General features: G+C 42.2%; 1 protein-coding gene across 10 annotated transcripts in view; it reads right to left on the minus strand.

The window, feature by feature from the left end:
* Window positions 1-415: 415 nt before the first annotated feature.
* Window positions 416-22,533, minus strand: part of spsb4a (splA/ryanodine receptor domain and SOCS box containing 4a) — a 205,984-nt gene continuing 183,866 nt past the window's right edge. For 4 of the 10 annotated variants that reach the window (XM_078208725.1, XM_078208732.1, XM_078208712.1 and 1 more), the window contains one exon: window positions 436-1,603. In XM_078208725.1, coding sequence (XP_078064851.1) covers window positions 1,476-1,603 — 128 coding nt within the window. In that variant the 3' untranslated portion in view covers window positions 436-1,475. Of the gene's footprint in view, window positions 1,604-22,533 lie in introns of all 10 variants that reach the window. The other 6 variants (XM_078208763.1, XM_078208749.1, XM_078208741.1 and 3 more) reach the window with 5 other exon arrangements.

Consider the following 22,533-nt stretch of genomic DNA (forward strand, 5'->3'; position numbering starts at 1 on the left):
TTCTCTTGTGAACCTTACAACTAAGAGTATTGAATTAACTTGCTTTTTTGCAAGCAGTCTTGTTATATACATGGGTGGCACAGTGGCAAGCACTGCTACCTCACAGCGTGAGGGACCCGGGTTCGATTCCTGGCTTGGCTCACCGTCTGTGCGGATTTTGCACATTCTCCCCGTGTCTGCGTGTTTTTCCTCCAGGTGCTCCGCTTTCCTCCCACAGTCCAAAGATGTCAGGTTAGGTGGATTGGCCACGCTAAATTGCCCTTTAGTGTCAGGGGATTAGAAGGGTAAATACGTGGGGCTGCGGGTATAGGGCCTGGATGGGATTGTTGTCGGTGCAGGCTCGATGGGTTGAATGGCCTCCTTCTGCACTGGGGATTCTATGATACACACTCACTCAATCATCAAGGCATGGATTAGAAATAATTAATTCTAGTTTGGACAGTAAACTTTATTAGAAACTTCTTCATTCAGTTAATTCACATTTAAAACTCTGAAGGCAGCACCATCCTTACATTCGACACCTTGCAACTGCAACGATTTCCAGTTTAAAAATTAACTAAATTGATCAAGTTTAAAACAGATCTATGAAAATTAATCAGCAGCATCTTAAAAAGATCTGACCTACATAGAAGTGAAAATGACTGTAGTTCACCAGTGAAGGGACTGGTATGGAGTAGAGTTATAATACAGTCTCTGCACAGATAAAACTATTCCACACACATACTAGTACATTGCAGTGGACAAAGTTTTCAGCTGAATGAAGTAAAACAGTTCTGGAAAAACTTTGTTCAAAATAAAAAGTGACTCGAGTTTTGTAAGAGTGAACATTGTGTGATCTCTCAGTAGTTTCTTTTTAAATTCATGCAGAACTTCACAGGAAATTTTGCAATAAGTAGAAGCTCGTGCATACCGGCTTCAAGGCATATATTTTTTTCTTCATCTGTTAAAAGCGAGATCTCAATCAGTCGAATATGATGTCATGCTAAAATGAATAGCACAGGACTGTATACAAGCCAATACCTCTGCATTTAAAAACAACTACTGTCATTGCCCCAAAGGTTCCTGTTAGCTTCAACCTGCACGTTCAGTTTTAAACAGGAAAGAATACAAAACAATTACAAGGCAATATCCTCAAGCTACAACCTGCTGAATATTACAGGGTGTATTTGAACAATGTAGACTTTGTAGGGACAACAGGCTAAAATTACAAACGTGTAGAAAGCAGTTTCCTGAATTAAGAGGATTTCATAACGAGGTTTTGTTTTACTGCTAAAATAGGAATACTTTAAACACTGGTTGAAAATAATCCTCTTAATTCATATGACAGATTCTCCTCTAATTCCTACCTAAGCATTGTCTATTTGGAAGTCACAATATTTCAAACAACCGTGGGTCCTCCACAGATTAAAATATGATGTAAACCGTAGCTTTTCATCTCTTTGCATTGATTTTCCAGCTTAGTCCCAGTTTGTTCATCATTGGTACTGCAAATAATTCTTCAAAGAAACAGGCATGGGTAGGGTCTCTATCTCATGTAATCGTTCCTTGCCAAGAGATAGGCGAATGGATCTTCGGCACAAGTCCATTAAAGGCAATGGTTCAGCTGAAACAAAAATAAAGAGTTTGATTTTTTTAAACATCAGGAAGCTTTTGCATGAAAGAATGTGAGCATTACCCCTTTGGACAAATCCAATTCCATTAATGTGTGTAAGATTAGATTGTAACACTGCCATATTTGTAAAGAGCAAATTGAAATATTCAAAATATTGACCGAAATTCTCCATACTATTCACAAACTATCACGAAGCTAAAAATAAATTTAATACAAACTTCTTGCATGGCCCACTATTTTTCTCTGATAAAACAATCTGTGGAATGGGAACTGGCTACAATCCTCTTGAGCATATGCCAATCAAATGGTCATCAAATAGAATTAATATATATCAGGTAACATCTCAGCCCAGCCCTTTGGTTCAAAGATGGCATTATGCCCAGTCTACAAAAAGCATCCATTATGTCTGAAGTCACTCTGTTCTGGTAATATCTTTTAATCTTCAATGTCCTGTCCACCATTCACAATCTGGTGATGCATTACAATTGTAATCACAGAAGTAATTGAGAAGAAACAGAGCTAATTTCTATAATCAATCAATCTTCTCTTAAAAACACACAATATTGAGTCGAAAGTGGAATAAAAGTGAATCCCCAAGCCAAATAACTTAAGATTCCAGGGACCACAATTGCATGTAACAACACAAATTAATACAGGTGATAAATGTAAGCTGTTGTTGCTGATTGCTCTGTAGGGTTGATCTTGAAATACAATCTAATTTTTGAGCAGAGTGTACAGAAACCTCCAATCCTGAATTCAAACGCCATGAAATTGGCGTTGATGTATATCTGAAACTACTTGACACCAATGCTAAACTTGGGATTTAAACTGCCACCTTCAGTTCCAGGGTGACTCATTCTGATGTTGGAATAGGCTCTGTGGGTTCAGACTACATAGTCTGTATATTGCAACTGCAAGCTTCGGCACTAAGTGAGGCTACCTGACACTAATGCTATGCATAGCAAGATTGTATCCTGAAGTTTACTAGTTCTGCTATGGCAGTTTTCTAAACTAGAAGTGCACTTTGCCCTCAACAATCTCGCTGATTAATGAGATGGAATACTACCAATTACATTTTTGCCATTATCCACTGAAAAAATATTAATAATACATTCAACCTCATGCAAAACAGAATGCTAACAGATGTAGATTAATATGATTATGCAAGTACAAATAAAAAACAACCCTTTATTGTTAAGAAAGACTGGCTTTTTTGAAGAAGTTAAATTAGTCAGGCATGACCTGCTTTTTGTAATCCATTCAGACTGTAATTGATGAGTCCATGTCTTTCTAAATGTTCATTGCTTTTCCAGGGCTGGATTGTTGCCCTACATGGTGAACAGTTGAGAACCCTTTATAACTTGCTGTTGACATAGCCCCAAAAGGTGACAGCTAAAGAAAGTTGTTGTTACACAGATGTTGTAAATATGCTTGCAGGAAGTCATTCTTAATATCAGGATCAACAGTCTGGCAAAAGTAGATTTCTGGAAAAGCATCAGACTGTCTGGGTCTTTCAGAACTCTAGAAAGAGAAGCCGATAAATTACCTGCTCCAACTGATACATGTTTTATAAGTGTTTCACCACAATTAGTTTTAAGGAGGATTGCATTTTGTCACGGGATTCAGGGTGCAGATACGTAACAGTATGAGTTCCAAATAGCTTATGAACTGCAGAAGTGGGTGTGGAGCAAGGCTTATTTCAGTGGGGGGGGGGTCCAAGGAAGATTGGCCTACTGTCAATGATGGTTAATCCCAGTTGGCTCTCAGTGTGACCAGCAGCTGGGGGGAATTGATGAGAAATCCACAGAATTTGTACTGGGGTGACATGTTGCTTGACTTCAGAGCATGGGGCATCTGACCACATTTCACTGATTGTTTTCAGTGAGTAAAAGAATATGATCCCTTACACCATGTAAACCAGACTATAAGCTACAGTTTGTACCTTGTGTTATCCTTACATATCCGTATATATCTGTAAGTGTGTAGCTGGGGTGAAGCAGTAGTGTGTTATAGAATCCCTACAGCACAGAAGGAGGCCATTCAGCCCATCAATTCTGTACCAACCACAATCCCACCCAGGCCCTATTCCAGTAACTCCACACTTTCACCCGGCTAATCCCCCTGACACTAGGGTCAATTTAGCATGGCCAATCAACCTAACCCACACATCTTTGGACTGTGGGAGGAAACCAGAGCACCCGGAGGAAAAACCACACAAGACATGGGGAGAAAGTGAAAACTCCACACAGACAGAGGCCAAGGTTGGAATTGAACCTGGGTCCCTGGCGCTGAGAGGCAGCAGTGCTAACCACTGTGCCACTGTTCCGCCCCCTTTTGTTTAATAAATGTTTTATTATTTTGTTACATGTTCATTAGCAGTCCTGTAATTCTGTTCTCCATGTATTTAAACAAAAAATAAAAGGTAGATCTATCACATTAGGTTCTGTTCTGGGATCTGACTTGTCCAATAGTATCAGCTGGGATCATGTCAGATGAGAAAATAAAGCAAAAAATATAGTCTAATGATCAGCTTTGGTGAAAAACATGAACATGGGCCACTTGTCATTGTTTTGTGAACAATTACCATTTCTATTTAATAAATCTTCTCTGGATAAAAGTACAAATCAAAATAAATTGAAGTCTAGAATTTAACCTACATGCTGCATGTCACTTATTTTGATTCTTTTTTAAGTTCATTGGTTAATATATTATTAGACATATAGACAAGTCTAACAGAAGCTGTAAGACAGCAATATGCAAAAAAATATTTATACTACAGCACATTGATAGACATGGAACATGTGGGTGCCAACTATAGTGCCACACTGCCAGAGATTAGTTATAAGCGAAGTCAAGGGGTTAGACTTTGGACTTCCCTGCACTGTGCCAAACATGCATTTACCCACCAAGCTGATAAATTAAACTTCACGTTTTAATTCGGAATGTAATTTATATACATCTATGGCAGCATTTGAACAGCCATAATGAATCATTACCTTTGACATCTGTTACACCAAAGGCCAGCACCAGACATAAAATCACCAAATAAAAAATATGCATGTATCATGATGAGAGATTGAGAACAGGATGAACTAAGTCCATGCGTTTTGTAGCATGTTGAGTCTTACATAAATAATATTAAACTATAATGCAATTTCTTCCCCATTTTTGTATATGTTGGGGGAAAAATGATGGATTCTATAAGATCTCAGCTGTGGAGCTCCTTCTATTACAATGTCTTCTTTTTGTTGATCTTGTGTCCGCACACTTTCCCTAGGCTGTAACACTTTCACGTCTCATGCTCTGTGCCTGAATTTGAAATCAAGAGCTCAACTGTCTCTGTTCCTCCCAAGCCTTCAAACTTCCTCCCGACCATCTGAGGTACAGTTAGGTTGTAGCGTTTGTTGTAAAATTGGGAGTTGGGCTCGCAGCCATCTTTCTATCAATAGTTCTGATGATGAGAACCCAGTTTTGAGCAGTGAGGTTCAGTACTTAAGGACTATATTAATATCTCTGTTCTTTTAAATCAATTCCTTGATTGTTTGAACTCCTCTTTCTGCTTCTCCATTTGACTGAGGATATGTAGGTAAACTGTCAAATGCATGAAACCATATTCCTGTGCAAAGTTATAGAGCAACTCATTAGCAAACTGAGAACTGTTGTCTAACACGAGAAAGTCAAGGAGATCTTGCATCGTACAGGTTCTTCTTAGTGACATAATGGGTAGGATTTTACGGCCTCGCTCATCCTAAAATCATAAAATCTTGCCCGAGGTCAATGGATCTTTCTGCCCCTTGCCCACTCTGACTCCCGTGGTGGGCGGGATGGTAAGATTCCGGCCAATGACTCCTTGCATCATGGTACTATGCAGTCTACTCACTTCTAAACCATCTGGAATAGTAATCAATGATGATGGTGAAAATTTTGCCTTTGAACTCTTAATAAATCCATTCCCAGTCACTCCCCATTGCCTCATGGAAAAGGTACGAGGTGCAAGTGGTTTGCTCTGCTGCTGGCTATGTACTGTGCACACAAGGCAATTTGTGATCAACTCTTCATGGGGCTGACTGATGCCACGGAACTGACTGCCAGATTCTTGCTTGGCACTTCACTACTTACAAGTGACCTTGATGGATTTTCTGGAGAATATTGAGTAGAAGTGTTTTAGGTACTCGAAGTCTGTTGTTTAAAAACGAAGAAATTATCAATGATTGTAAGATGCTTTCTTTGTTTGAAGTACTGGATTATTTCGTGTTTACTCTGACCTTCCATTCTGACAATACCATTTTATTTTGATGCACTAGTCATCCTGCTTTTGTACTTCTTTAATTTCTTGTAATCTCTTTTCACTGACTGGCAAGTGTTTGGCAATGAGCAAAGTGAACACTTCCACATCCTCAATAAAATTTAAGACTTCCAGTTAAACTTCTTCCACTGATATTCTTGATAATACATAATAATATTGGAAGGAGGCATTCTTGGGGAAAAGTACCGAAGGAAAGTGGAGGATTTTCAAGGAATGTTTGTCTGGAGCTCTGCATGACAACGTTCCGATGAGACAGGGGGGTGTTGGTAGGGTACGGGAACCGTGGTGCACGAAGGTTGTGATGAACCTGGTGAATAAGAAAAGAGAGGCGTACAGAAGGTTCAGAGAGCTAGGAGGTGTTAAGGATTTAGAGGAGTATACGGGATGTAGGAAGGAGCTTAAGAAGGAAATTAGGAGAGCGAGAAGGGGTCATGAGAAGGCCTTGGCGGGTAAGATTAAGGAGAATCCCAAGGCTTTCTACAAATATGTCAAGAGTAAAAGGATGAGATGTGAAGGCATAGGACCCTTAAAAGGTGAAGGGAGAAAAGTTTGTGCGGAACCGTTAGAAATGGCGGAGCTGCTTAATGAATACTTTACCTCGGTATTCACGGTGGAAAGGGATCTGGGTGGTTGTACTGCTGGTTTGCGGTGGACAGAAAGGATCGAGCTTGTGGACATAAAGAAAGAGGATGTGTTGGAACTATTGAATGGCATCAAGGTTGGTAAGTCGCCGGGACCGGATGGGATGTACCCCAGGTTACTGTGGGAGGCGAGGGAGGAGATTGCGGAGCCTTTGGCGATGATCTTTGCATCGTCGATGGAGACGGGAGAGGTTCCGGAGGATTGGAGGATTGCAGATGTGGTCCCTATATTCAAGAAAGGGAACAGGGACAGCCCGGGAAATTACCGACCGGTGAGTCTAACCTCAGTGGTTGGTAAGTTGATGGAGAGGATCCTGAGAGACAGGATTTATGATCATCTAGAGAAGTTTAGTATGATCAAAAGTAGTCAGCACGGCTTTGTCAAGGGCAGGTCGTGCCTTACGAGCCTGGTTGAGTTCTTTGAAAATGTGACCAAACACATTGACGAAGGAAGAGCGGTGGATGTGGTCTATATGGACTTCAGCAAGGCGTTCGATAAGGTCCCCCATGCAAGACTTCTTGAGAAAGTGAGAGGGCATGGGATCCAAGGGGCTGTTGCCTTGTGGATCCAGAACTGGCTTGCCTGCAGAAGGCAGAGAGTGGCTGTGGAGGGGTCTTTCTCTGCATGGAGGTCAGTGACCAGTGGAGTGCCCCAGGGATCTGTTCTGGGACCCTTGCTGTTTGTCATTTTCATAAATGACCTGGATGAGGAAGTGGAGGGATGGGTTGGTAAGTTTGCTGACGACACCAAGGTAGGTGGTGTTGTGGATAGTTTGGAGGGATGTCAGAAGTTGCAGCGAGACATAGATAGAATGCAAGACTGGGCGGAGAAGTGGCAGATGGACTTCAACCCGGATAAGTGTGTGGTGATCCATTTTGGCAGATCCAATGGGATGAAGCAGCAGTATAATATGAAGGGTACCATTCTTAGCAGTGTAGAGGATCAGAAGGACCTTGGGGTCCGGGTCCATAGGACTCTTAAATCGGCCTCGCAGGTGGAGGATGCGGTCAAGAAGGCGTACGGCGTACTGGCCTTCATTAATCGAGGGATTGAGTTTAGGAGTCGGGAGATAATGCTGCAGCTTTATAGGACCCTGGTTAGACCCCACTTGGAGTACTGCGCGCAGTTCTGGTCACCTCATTACAGGAAAGATGTTGAAGCCATTGAAAGGGTGCAGAGGAGATTTACAAGGATGTTGCCTGGATTGGGGGGCATGCCTTATGAGGATAGGTTGAGGGAGCTTGGTCTCTTCTCCCTGGAGAGACGAAGGATGAGAGGTGACCTGATAGAGGTTTACAAGATGTTGAGAGGTCTGGATAGGGTAGACTCTCAGAGGCTATTTCCAAGGGCTGAAATGGTTGCTACGAGAGGACACAGGTTTAAGGTGCTGGGGGGTAGGTACAGAGGAGATGTCAGGGGTAAGTTTTTCACTCAGAGGGTGGTGGGTGAGTGGAATCGGCTGACGTCGGTGGTGGTGGAGGCAAACTCGTTGGGGTCTTTTAAGAGACTTCTGGATGAGTACATGGGATTTAATGGGATTGAGGGCTATAGATAGGCATAGAGGTGGGGGTGTGATCGGCGCAACTTGTGGGCCGAAGGGCCTGTTTGTGCTGTGGCTTTCTATGTTCTATGTTCTATCAACCATTTTCTGGTACTTTTTTTGAATGTACTCAGTAAATAAATTATATCTCATGGGTCTCTTGTAGGCAGTATTTTTTCAATTTCCTTTAGTTTGAGGGTAACCAAAGGTTTTGTGGGTGGTCTCAATTTTAACCTTAATCCCATGGCATAATCAGTGAACTATCACTGGCTGCTAATGCTTCTTTCTCAATAGCTGCATACCTCCATGTCCATGAGGGATCTCGAGGCATAATAAACTGGACCTTTGTCCTTTTTTTGTAACTTGAAACAGCACTGCGCCAAAGCCTATCGATGATACATCCGCTGCTACAATTGTTGGCAACTCTGGATCATAGCATGCAGGAATTTCTGGTATGGTTAAGAGATTTTTGATCTTGTCAAATTAATTTTGTTGGTCCACATTCAAGCACCACTGCTGACCTTGTCTTAACAACTGTGATAATGGTTAATTAATTTCTGCCAAGTTTGGTAGAACTTGCCCACTTGTAAAGTTTTTAAAAAGTAAAGTTTAAAAAGTGAAGTATATTTATAAGAAAAGTTTATTTATTAGTCACAAGTAAGGCTTACATTAACACTGCAATGAAGTTACTGTGAAATTCCCCTAGTCACCACACTTCAGCGCCTGTTCAGACCAATGCACCTAACCAGCCCGTCTTTCAGACTGTGGGAGGAAACTGGAGCACCCGGAGAACGTGGGGGAGAACGTGCAAACTCCACATAGACAGTGGCCTGAGCCGGGAATCGAACCTGGGTCCCTGGCGCTGTGTCATAGAGATCATAGAGTCATAGAGGTTTATAGCATGGAAACAGGCCCTTCGGCCCAACTTGTCCATGCCGCCCTTTTTTTTAAAACCCCTAAGATAACTCCAATTGCCTGCATTTGGCCCATATCCCTCTATACCCATCTTATCCATTGTGCCACCCCTTGATTAACCACTTGAGTAACCATCCTAAGGAATCTTTATAATTTTGTTTTTTTTTTGTAGGCTGTGGGAACTCTCTAATGACCTTAGCTCATTGCGGCTTGGCCATAATTCCTGAAGCTTGGACATTGTGCCCCAAGAAATTTATCATAGGCTTTGCAAATTCACATTTGTTGTTTAATAGGCCTATCGGGACACTTCTCACACAATGGTCATGGTTCTCCCTTTGATGAAACATGTACGAGAATGTCGTCCTTATGGCATATTAAAAATATGTTACAGCCATTCACCATCCAGTTGCAAGGTCCAGGAGGGACTACATTAAAAAGTAATAGTACACTTGGCAAGATTAAAATGCAAGGATAAAGAAATTGTGGAACCCCTGTATGTTTTGAGTCATTATTACTAGGTAGAAGCATGCTCGCAATTAAGTTTGATGAAATTGCTAATGAGCAGTCCAGCGAGGTATTCAGGAATGAACTTCCATGTTAGTCTCAGCCTAGGAAAACTGAAAACAGAATATTACATCAAACATCATATTACATCAGGGCAGATTCTAAGCTTCCACACAGCAAGGATGGTCCCTCATCCATTCTTAGGCAAAGAGCGACACTGAACACATGTTACAACTTGGAGGTCATCTCTCCAGTTACCATAACAAAAGTGGCACTCTCAAATGGTTACTGCACTAAAGTCTAATGGCTGAATTAGAATCCATGTGGACTTGGCTCAAACAAGTCCATAGACAGCAAGATCCACCTGATGGCATCAGTGGATGAAAGTTGCTCCAAGTTAGTGAAAAAACACATTCGCAAAATTGAAAGTTTAGGCAGTAGATTATTTGACAGCTTTTTTATTTTTCTCCAAGAGATACCACTTTCCCCATGAGCAACCACTGGGTCTATCACAACTTGTAATGTCTCTGTGAAGCAATCATCTCTTGTTTGCAAAAGATGTGATAGGGTTTCATCCAAAACCCTAAATGGCCGAGTGAGGGAACCATGGTTCACGAAAGAGGTGGAATGTCTTGTGAAAAGGAAGAGGGAAGCTTATGTAGGGATGAGGAAACAAGGTTCAGATGGCTCGATTGAGGGTTACAAGTTAGCAAGGAATGAGCTGAAAAAGGGGCTTAGGAGAGCTAGGAGGGGGCATGAGAAGTCCTTGGCGGGTCGGATCAAGGAAAACCCCAAGGCTTTTTACTCTTATGTGAGGAATAAAAGAATGACCAGGGTGAGGTTAGGGCCGGTCAAGGACAGTAGTGGGAACTTGTGTATGGAGTCAGTAGAGATAGGCGAGGTGATGAATGAATACTTTTCTTCAGTGTTCACCAAGGAGAGGGGCCATGTTTTTGAGGAAGAGAAGGTGTTACAGGCTAATAGGCTGGAGGAAATAGATGTTCGGAGGGAGGAGGTCCTGGCAGTTTTGAATAAACTGAAGGTCGATAAGTCCCCTGGGCCTGATGAAATGTATCCTAGGATTCTTTGAGAGGCAAGGGATGAGATTGCAGAGCCTTTGGCTTTGATCTTTAGGTCCTCGCTGTCCACGGGGATGGTGCCAGAAGACTGGAGAATGGCGAATGTTGTTCCTCTGTTTAAGAAAGGGAATAGAAATGACCCTGGTAATTATAGACCGGTTAGTCTTACTTCGGTGGTTGGTAAATTGATGGAAAAGGTCCTTAGAGATGGGATTTACGACCATTTAGAAAGATGCGGATTAATCCGGGATAGTCAGCACGGATTTGTGAAGGGCAAGTCGTGTCTCACAAATTTGATTGAATTTTTTGAGGAGGTAACTAAGTGTGTTGATGAAGGTAGGGCAGTTGATGTCATATACATGGATTTTAGTAAGGCGTTTGATAAGGTCCCCCATGGTCGGCTTATGATGAAACTGAGGAGGTGTGGGATGGAGGGAAAGTTGGCCGATTGGATAGGTAACTGGCTGTGTGATCGAAGACAGAGGGTGGTGGTCGATGGAAAATTTTCGGATTGGAGGCAGGTTGCTAGCAGAGTGCCGCAGGGATCAGTGCTTGGTCCTCTGCTCTTTGTGATTTTTATTAATGACTTAGAGGAGGGGGCTGAAGGGTGGATCAGTAAATTTGCTGATGACACCAAGATTGGTGGAGTAGTGGATGAGGTGGAGGGCTGTTGTAGGCTGCAAAGAGACATAGATAGGATGCAAAGCTGGGCTGAAAAATGGCAAATGGAGTTTAACCCTGATAAATGTGAGGTGATTCATTTTGGTAGGACTAATTTAAATGTGGATTACAGGGTCAAAGGTAGGGTTCTGAAGACTGTGGAAGAACAGAGAGATCTTGGGGTCCATATCCACAGATCTCTAAAGGTTGCCAGTCAAGTGGATAGAGCTGTGAAGAAGGCCTATAGTGTGTTAGCTTTTATTAACAGGGGGTTGGAGTTTAAGAGCCGTGGGGTTATGCTGCAACTGTACAGGACCTTGGTGAGACCACATTTGGAATATTGTGTGCAGTTCTGGTCACCTCACTATGAGAAGGATGTGGAAGCGCTGGAAAGAGTGCAGAGGAGATTCACCAGGATGCTGCCTGGTTTGGAGCGTAGGTCTTATGAGGAAAGGTTGAGGGAGCTAGGGCTGTTCTCTCTGGAGCGGAGGAGGCCGAGGGGAGACTTAATAGAGGTTTATAAAATGATGAAGGGGATAGATCGAGTGAACGTTCAAAGACTATTTCCTCGGGTGGATGGAGCTATTACAAGGGGGCATAACTATAGGGTTCGTGGTGGGAGATACAGGAAGGATATCAGAGGTAGGTTCTTTACGCAGAGAGTGGTTGGGGTGTGGAATGGACTGCCTGCAGTGATAGTGGAGTCAGACACTTTAGGAACATTTAAGCGGTTATTGGATAGGCACATGGAGCACACCAGGATGATAGGGAGTGGGATAGCTTGATCTTGGTTTCAGATAAAGCTCGGCACAACATCGTGGGCCGAAGGGCCGGTTCTGTGCTGTACTGTTCTATGTTCTACTGTAGGGTGACCATATTAATTCATCTGAGGATGCCATAGGTGCAATTCTCCTTTAGTCTGTACAAGTCACTCATAAATGAGTCCTTAGATTTGCCTAGTTTTTGCCTCCATTTATTAAAGTCCACTCACTCAATTATCAAATTTTTCAAACACTGAAGTGTGATTTCCTTAAATGAGTATGAAGCCTCATTGATGCCCAGCCTTACAATATCATCTGCTATGGCCCCTACTGCTCTGACTGAAGCACCGATCTGATCCTTCAGTTCTTTCACATGCAAACCTGAAACAGCTCTGTATCTACAGAATCTCTTCCTCCATTTGTCCCAGTGTTAAGAACTTTGCAAACCTTCCGTGCTTTGGAACTGTTCTGGGGTGATACATCAACTCCATGCTCACCCCAAGCTCTGGATCTTTTGCTGCTTTCGTAGTTTGGCTGTGGTCTGTACTCGCTGCTGTCTGGACTCTGGGCTTCACCCACGATGCTCCATCTTAGGCAACTTTACAAGCCTTCTTCCTATCTTTTTCCAAGACTTCAGGGAGAATCTCAGGTCTGCAGTCACCTCAGAGTTCTTCTGGGTCCTTCGCTGTGTCTGCTGCTTCCAGGTTTCATCTGGAGTTCAGAGTCTAGAAAGGGTTTCTTTAGGGTTTGCCAGTTACCCCAAGAATGCTGCCATAGACCATTATTTATAAAAACCATTCTTGTTTATTTTCAGATCTATAGATATTTCAGTACTTTACACAAGCTTCTGCTTCCCAACGGATCTCAGTTTCTAAGTCTTGTGACATTGTATCATAGCTACGTCAGTAGCTACATTGGTATCAGGTGATCCTGATGTTAACCTTTTATTCTACAGGACGATCATTACTGCCTGCATTAAGTCCTCTGGCTATTCTGTTACTAAATATCTCTGCACAGCTTAGTAAACACTGATGATATGTTCTGTCTCATGCTTTCAATAAAAACTTAGAATGACAGCCTACTCCAATCTAACCATTTCCATCCACTTTCTATGGGACACATTAGACTTAAAAGACCTATAAAGTGATTCATCAGTGTACACTCGACGTCTGACGTGCTACCATCTGGCATCATAAATTATTAAAGACATTTTGCTTGTAGTAGCCTCAGTTTTTATACAAAAGGTCAAAATTATCATTAGATTTCCTTTCTACTGCACTTTAACATGAATCTTAATCTCCATAATTTAGAAGTGTCAATCAGCCTTTTAGGATCATCAATCCATTCCTACTTACCAGTCGTTGATTTGAGACCAATGATCAAATTTGCCTCGCTGTCTGAGCGCAGTATAAATTTTTTGATCAACATGAAATTAAGTTTCTCGTTTGTCTTGCAACTGAAGTATTTTTATTCAGACCTTGGTGCTGTAAATGAATTTGCAACAGCATAGCATTTAAATTTAATTTATGCTACACAATAATGTGGAAATAAAAGCCTAATAATTTAAACAGAGTGCAATACCTGTTATTGAAGGGTAATAATGAGGCAGCCTTTATTCGCTAATTCTGCCAACTCTTTTATTCAATACCCTAAGATTAATTGCTGCCATTAACATGCATTAATTAATGCTAACAGCTGCAGCTAAATAACAACTGAAGTTGGGGGAGACTGGGCGGGGAGAGAGCAAGTCTGGATTGCTGTTGTCAGTATCAAGTAAATTGTAACCCACTGGATGTGTGCATACATTCATTTAGGGGAAAAGCAATAAAATACGGTCACCACTCATTAGTCGTGTTGTGGGCGGCATGGTGACACAGTGGATAGCACTGCTGCGTCACAGCTCCAGGGTTGGATTCCCAGCTTGGCTCACTGTCTGTGCGGAGTTTGCACATTCTCTACGTTCTTCGTGGGTTTCCTCTGGGTGCTCTGGTTTCCTCCCACAGTCCGAAAGATGTGATAGTTAGGTGCATTGGCCATGCTAAGTTCTCCCTCAGTGTACCCGAACAGGCGCCGGAGTGTGGCGACTAGGGATTTTCACAGCAACTTCATTGCCGTGTTAATGTAAGCCTACTTGTGACATGAATAAATAAACATAAACAGAATGGGAGTGGCTGAAACACCTCGGTAATACACGACGACAAGACATGGGAATATAATTGAAATGCATCCAATGGAAAAGCTCCCGATCACAATGTTTTGCCTGGGTTGCAGGTTTCCCAACCAACTTTTGTTTTTTTTTTCTGTCACTTGACAGGAGCAGAAATAACATGAAAATGGAAAATGATAAAATATAACTTGATTACACAATCAAAATTATGCCAGTAAAATGGAGACTCATGTACACCAATAACTTAACATTTTTATAACACTTATGTACAATACCCCAGTGTTATGAATATCAATCCTAGCAATGTTTGAATTACAAGATTGATGGTTCACATAGTTAATTTTTGAAAATATAATTTTGTAAAGCAAAACTTTATCAAAGCCTCATCACATCCAGCTTTCAGCTCTTTCCTAAAAAGCTTACAGGTGGCTGTCACTGTTATATTGTTGCATTGTTATATTATTTATAAAGGGCTAGGTACTAATGCTTGTGTGACTATAAATCCCAGGTTCAGTCATGTGCCGAGTAAAAATGGCCGACCTTGGCCATCATCTCAGTCGGGATGGAAAATTTGATGGACCAGCAAGGGGTCCGTTTGCCTTGGGCATGAATTTTCAGTCTCTGAGAGAGGAGGGAGGTCCTGCAGCGAGGAGGGGGGCTGAGGGAACTGGAATATTCTGCTCAATATATCATTCTTACCATCTCACCAGCCACAAGGAGAACTGTCAGAAATATACCGAATGAAGCTCCAACATTTCAATTATTTCGAACTTATGGGAGCTTGAAGAGATAACATGGTGGAAACAGGTATCAGAGTAGAACTCCAAACATTTTGAAGTATTTAACGCCGAATGAGATTGAAAAACCAACTTGACTTATTGCTGGAAACAAAACCTGAGTGAATTGTTATGATGTGGTGATGCTGGCGTTGGACTGGGGTAAACACAGCAAAAGGTCTCACAACACCAGGTTAAAGTCCAACAGGTTTATTTGGTAGCTACCATTATTTATTTGGTAGCTACCAAATAAACCTGTTGGACTTTAACCTGGTGTTGTAAGACTTTTTACTGAATTGTTATGACCAGTCCCCTGGCAAAGTCCCCTTTAACAGGATCCCAATTGTGTTATGTCTCAAGGTGAGAAGGAATTAGTTGGCTCCCCTTCTTTATTCAACACCCACCACCCTCCTAGTTGACTGCAACAGGGTTAATTTAAAAATAATCCATTCCCTTGGATACCATTTCCCAGTTCAAATCCATTTACTTTTGAGTCGGAGCCAATTTAACCAGTCCTTCTTAAGTCAAAGAGGACATTAGTTACTAAACAAATCCAAGAAAATACTAAAGAGCGCAAAACATACTGATAACATGAGAAATTAAAAGCCCAGATAAAATTTATAAAAAATATACACAAAACAGTCTGTGAGCATAGATTGTGGCACACTGCGGCCATTAAGTTGGGTGTTTCGAGTGGAGCTGACTCTGGAAGGCTAGCAGTTATTTCAGAGATACTGGAATCTGCAGAGTGGCCCAAAAACTGTCTGCTTTCCTGTGGCTTTTGCTGAGCCTTCCTCCAGCAAAAGAGAGAGAGAGAGAAAGGGAGACAGAGAGAGACAAAGACAGAGAAATAAATACTTTGCTTCCTTGTCCTTTTGGGGTAACTGGCTGCTGTTCCTTTTTGTTTCTGTGTCACACACATACTCTAATATACTCTGACACATCAGCACAGCACTACACACAGAAAAGGTCCGCAGCAAGCTTTTTAGTCCCAGTTCCCTGCGTATTCTGAAAGGGAACAAATGAAATGTCTCTCGCCGGTGTCAGATTTCTTTGAACTCAGGCCATTTTCACATTCTGAGATATCGATCAGCAGGAGATGGGATTTGGATATCTGCTGAGATGTGAAATGTCTCTCTTTACGCTTCCTTTTGGCGGTTCTTGTTTGTCTTTCTCACTTTCACCTTGGAAGCGGGCCTTGCTTTTAAAGCAGTTTGTTCTGTCTCATTTCAAATTGCAGAATTTCAGTTAAAGATTCTGAAAAATCCTATTTCAGAAAAATAAAGAGCTGCAACTTCATGACAGAATCAATTAAGAGTTTTAAATGGCCACCACAGCAACAGCCACACATCTCCAACCCATGAGAAATTGGGAGGCTGCTGGTAAAAGGCATCCGAGAAGTTGATAGAATAGCCTGACATCCACCAAGTTTCTAAAAGGCAGTACCAGTGAAGAGGAACGGACCAGATGTATCTTTTTGTGGATAGGAAAGAAAGGGTTAAACTTACTTAAAAGTTGGGAATTGAATCAAAATGATAGCAAACACACAGACATTTTTGAATAAATTCAGCATATACCTCCAGTCAAAATCAAAATGCAAGGAGGACAGATACGAATTTCAAAGCCAGAGACAAGAACCAGGTGAGTTTGTTGAAAATTTCACAAGGATAAGAAATGCAGCAAGAAAATGTAAGTTCAAGGACACAGGTGAAAGGCTGCTAAGACCAGCTCATTTGGGGCTGAGACAAACAAAAAGATTTAAATGGAAAGGAGAAGCTCACAACATCATCGGCTGTAGACACTACCTGATCCCACGGAACCACAAGCAGACTGTGGAACATGCTGACTATCCAAATGGCTGGCCTTTAGTTGAGTCAAGAAATTGGCAGGACAGTTGATACCATGAAACAGCACCAAAAGAATACACACCAGACAGGCAGAGAGGAAGGTACAGACACATGGGTCATCACAAGTTATGATGTGGAGATGCTGGCATTGGACTGGGGTAAGCACAGTAAGAAGTCTCACAATAGCAGGTTAAAATCCAACAGGTTTATTTGGTAGCACAAGCTTTCGGAGTGCTGCGTCTTCATCAGGTGAATGAGGAGCTGTGTTCACAAACAGGGCATATATAGACACAAACTCAATTTATAAGATAATGGTTGGAATGCAAATCTTTACAGGTAATCAGGTCTTAAAGGTACAGACAATGTGAGTGGAGAGAGGGTTAAGCACAGGTTAAAGAGATGTGTATTGTCTCCAGCCAGGACAGTTAGTGAGGTTTTGCAAGCCCAGGCAAGTTGTGGGGGTCACAGATAGTGTGACATGAACCCAAGATCCCAGTTGAGGCCGTCCTCATGTGTGTGGAACTTGGCTATCAGTTTCTGCTCAGCAATTCTGCGCTGTCATGTGGCGTGAAGGCCGTCTTGGAGAACGCTTACCCGAAGATCAGAGGCTGAATGCCCGTGACTGCTGAAGTATTCCCCGACAGGAAGAGAACACTCTTGCCTGGTGACTGTCGAGCGGTGTTCATTCATCCATTGTCGCAGCGTCTACATGGTCACCCCAATGTACCATGCCTCGAGACATCCTTTCCTGCAGCACATCAGGTAGACAATGTTGGCCAAGTCGCAAGAGTATGTACCGTGTACCTAGTGGATGGTGTTCTCACATGAGATGATGGCATCTGTGTCGATGATCCGGCACATCTTGCAGAGGTTGCTGTGGCAGGGTTGTGTGGTGTCGTGGTCACTGTTCTCCTGAAGGCTGGGTAGTTTGCTGCGGACAATGGTCTGTTTGAGGCTGTGCGGTTGTTTGAAGGCAAGAACTGGGGGTGTGGGGATGGCCTTGACGAAATGTTTGTCTTCATCAATGACATGTTGAAGGCTCCGGAGATGTTGTAGCTTCTCCGTTCCGGGAAGTACTGGACAACAAAGGATACTCTGTCTGTCGTGTCCGTCTTCCGAGGAGGTCAGTACGGTTTTTTGCTGTGGCACATCGGAACTGTCGATCGATGAGTTGAACGCCATATCCTGTTCTTATGAGGGCATCTTTCAGCGTCTGTAGGTGTCTGTTGCAATCCGCACACATGAGGATGGCCTCAACTGGGATCTTGGGTTCATGTCACACTGTCTGTAACCCCCCACGACTTGCCTGGGCTTGCAAAACCTCACTAACTGTCCTGGCTGAAGACAAAACACACCTCTTTAACCTGTGCTTAACCCTCTCTCCACTCACATTGTCTGCACCTTTAAGACTTGATTACCTGTAAAGACTCGCATTCCAACCATTATCTTGTAAATTGAGTTTGTGTCTATATATACCCTGTTTGTGAACACAGCTCCTCACTCACCTGATGAAGGAGCAGCGCTCCGAAAGCTTGTGCTACCAAATAAACCTGTTGGACTTTAACCTGGTGTTGTGAGACTTCTTACTGTTATCACAAGTTCACAGACAAAAGGAAGTGTATGGATCAAATTGCAGAGCTTGTGGGAAGCCAAATCATTGGGAAAGTGTGTGCAGAATGAAAAAGGTAGCAAATGAATTACCAGAGACAGAGCAAAAAGGCAAATGAAGTAAAAGGAATGAAAACATCCATACCCTGGAATATGGTAATATGTTTAAGGACACAATTGTCATAGGAATCACAGAACTCCATGAAATAGCTGGAGACAACAGTTCCCAGAGAAAAGAAATTCTCTCAACCATTCAGATCAGAAAGTGAGAAACAAACCCATGACCATACATCTGAAGTTTGATAATGGAATACATCTTTCCTGAAAATCTGAAAGAAAATAAAGTTTACTTATTAGTCACAATAAGGCTTACATTAACATTGCAACAAAGTTACTGTGAAATTCCTCTAGTCGCCACACTCTGGCGCCTGTTTGGGTCAATGCACCTAACCAGCATGTCTTTCCGACTGTGGGAGGAAACCGGAGCACCCGGAGGAAACCCACGCAGACACGGGCAGAATGCGCAAATCCCACAGACAGTGATCCAAGCTGGGAATCGAACCCGGGTCCCTGGCGCTGTGAGGCAGCAGTGCTAACCATTGTGCCACCGTGCTGTAAATGGCCATCATAAGAAAGATGCTTTGAAACAAAACGATGTCATGCTAAAGGCATACGAGAGAAATTGAGATTCAACAGCTAAGAACAACCTTAGAGGGACACACAAAAGAAATAATTTTCAGAAAGTTCTACATCATCTGAACAGATTGTCCCACTTTCCTGGAGCTGAGTAATTGTGAAGAGCTGCAGCTTATCTCAGCAAAGCACAAGATAAAAGATCCAGGTATAAATATCCATCATCTAGTGAATGTAACACTACTGAAAACAGAGTCAAACTAGAGATCAGAGCAGCAAAGACAAAATGTTACAGGTTAAGTGATCCAAGAAAGGTCTGATCAGATATTGCAAACACGCTAGAATTATAGTAGTATCGGTTTATCAGTGATAACAACTCACTAGAAGATGTTCTGCAAGTCAGATGCAGAATAATCACACCCAAAATGATGCAGGAAGAATTTCTCTAGAAGATACATGGAGGCCCCAACGGAATGGAGTAGTGCAAGCAGAGTCAGGTCAGCTGAGTACTGGATAAGCATCTATTAAGACACCGAAAGAATAGAGTCTACATTCAATGTATGCCAGAAGTACAGAAATTCACAGCAGAATGAGAAAATGATAGCTGCTGAAGTACTACCCAGACCACAGCATACTTTGGAAGCTGATTCATTCACACACACAATCAGGAGTGGTATCTCAGTTTTAGGCAACTAATCAAAGTTCCCTTTTTGCCAAAAGGTTAAACATTTGAGACCTCCAATAATAAGTGGCATTGGTTTTATTCAGTGAGCAAGGGATTTCTGAAAGAATAAGAAGTGACAATGGAACACAATTAACCTCCAAAGAATTTAGGTGGCTCGGTTAGCACTACTGCCTCACAGCGCCAGGGACCTTGGGGTCAATTCCCCGCTTGAGTCACTGTCTGTGTGGAATTTGCATGTTCACTGCTGCACTGTGTTGGCGTGGGTTTCCTCCAGGTGCTCCAGTTTCCTCTCACTGTCTGAAAGACGTGCTGGTTAAGTGCATTGGCCATGCTAAATTCTCCCTCAGTGCATCCGAACAGGCGCCGGAGTGTGGCGACTTGCGGATTTTCACACTAACTTCATTGCAGTGTTAATGTAAGTCTACTTGTGACACTAATAAATAAACTTAAACTTAAAACCTTAATTCACTGAACAGTATGGGTTCAACGTCATCACCCCATAAGCGCATCATCCTTGAGGACTTGATGGTCCAGCCAACCTTCATAAAATACCGATAGACAAAGGAAGACTCAGATATGAAATCGTCTGCAGAGCTGTTAAAGGAAGAAAAAATATAATCCTGCCAAGCATGATACCCCCTCCCGGGGGGGGGGGAAGACAGATGACAACTCATTCATGCACAGATAGGGGGAGGCCAACATTTCAACAAGCATGCCAAATCCCTGCCTGAGTTGTTGAGAGGACAAACTGTACAGGTACCGGATCCAACAGTTTCACCAACAAGCAGTGCAACATCAACAGCATCACCAGCAAGCGACACAATATTAGCAACATCAAGCAAGACTTCAAAAAAAGAGCAACACACACAACATTGCCTGTATGTGGTGTCAAGTCACCACACAGTGATGAATGCTGTATCTACAAGATGGAGACACAACATCCTACCACCTAAACGACACCGTGAATAATGCTTTTAGGAAAGTATACATGCTATAAAAGACTCTCAAGGTGCTTAGTTAATTTATAAAAGTTGATTTTTAATCTTTAGGGAAAAAAACAAAGTTAGTGAGTGTTTATATTGACGTGGAATCATGATATATTTTTCAAAGAGGGATGTTATATGGTTATGTTATTAGTAAAGAGATAGCAACTAATTGTTGTGTGAATATATAACCAGGGGTGCTTCAAACACTGCTGCACTGTAGTAACAATGCACCAGTCTACCAGCCATACGGAGAGCAGAAAGAAATACACTAAATGAAGACACAAAATGGTCGAGAATTTCAAGTTTCTAGGTGTAAAGATCACCAACAACCTGTCATAGTCCCTCCATGCCAATGCTATAGTTAAGAAAGCCCACCAATACGTCTACTTTCTCAGGAGGCTAAGGAAATTTGGCATGTCCGCAACAATTCTCACCAAACTTTATAGATGCACCATAGGAAGCATTATTTCTGGTTGTATTACAGCTTGGTATGGCTCCTGTTCTGTCCAAGACTGCAAAAACTACAAAGGGTCATGAACAAAGCCCAGTCCATCACGTAAATTAGCCTCCAATCCATTGACTCTGTCTACACTTCCCACTGCATCGGGAAAGCAGCCAGCAATAATCAAGGACCCCACGCACCCTAGACATACTCTCTTCCACCTTCTTCCATCGGGAAAAAGATGCTAAAGTCTGAGGACATGTACCAACCAACTCAAGAACAACTTCTTCCCTGACTTCAGACTTTTAAATTGACCTACCTCACATTAAGTTTATCTTTCTCTACACCTTAGCTCTGACTGTAACACTACATTTTGCACTCTCTCTTTTCCTTCTCAATTATGGTATGTTTTGTCTGTATAGCGCGCAAGAAACAATACTTTTCACTGTATACCAATACACACGACAATAAAAAATCAAATTCAAATCAAGATCCAGCACCTTGAGTCTAAAGTGTAGATGCTGAGAGATTGATTTCCCTTGTGTGAGAGTCTAGGACCAGAGGGCATAATCTCAGAGTAAGGGCGTCACCGATTTGAGAGAGAGGAGAAATTTCTGCTTTCAGAGGGTGGTGCATCTGTGGAATTCTTTACCACAGAAGGCTGTAGAGGCTTGGTCATTAAGTATGTTCAAATCTGAGATAGATTTTTGAATCAGTAAGGGAATCAAGGGTTATGGGGAGAAAGCGGGAAAGTGGATTTGGATTGTCAAGTCAGATCAGTCATGATCTCATTGAATGACTGGCAGACTCGATGGGCTGAATGGCCTAATTCTGTTCCTACTCCTAAAGATCTTCTGGTTCCCATAAGTTAGAAATAGACCAGAAGACATAGCAGTCTTCCAGAATCCAAACCGAATAGGGATCAGTAACAATAGCTATCTAGGCCCATTTGCCTAGATCCTAATGAACCATTTCTGGAGATCTCCAGTTCACGGAAGTGGAGTGATTGCAAGTTAAACAGGATGCTGGAAATGAAGTGTGCAATTCTCAGTCAGGCGGAAAAAAGTACATTTATAACATCCAAGTACTATTAAAAAGTGCAGATTTTGAAATATATTACGCATTCTGACTGAAATGATCCTTATGAAGGTACAGCCTGCTAAAATATTTAAAGCAGAATTTGCTCTTCTTGCTAATTAAGAATCCAAAGGAGTTCAAATGAGCTGCGCGCACAAATCAGTACTCCTGATTGGTTTTCATTCTGTAATTGCAAGATTAAAGATCTACAGGCAATTAACTGGCCAAATGTTACTAATGCAATTTCCTGCAAGTATCAATCCATGCTGTGCTGCAGACAGATTTCAAGATAC

The sequence above is a fragment of the Mustelus asterias genome, chromosome 3 (genome assembly GCF_964213995.1).
Source record: "Mustelus asterias chromosome 3, sMusAst1.hap1.1, whole genome shotgun sequence".
NCBI classification, from domain to species: Eukaryota; Metazoa; Chordata; class Chondrichthyes; order Carcharhiniformes; family Triakidae; genus Mustelus; species Mustelus asterias.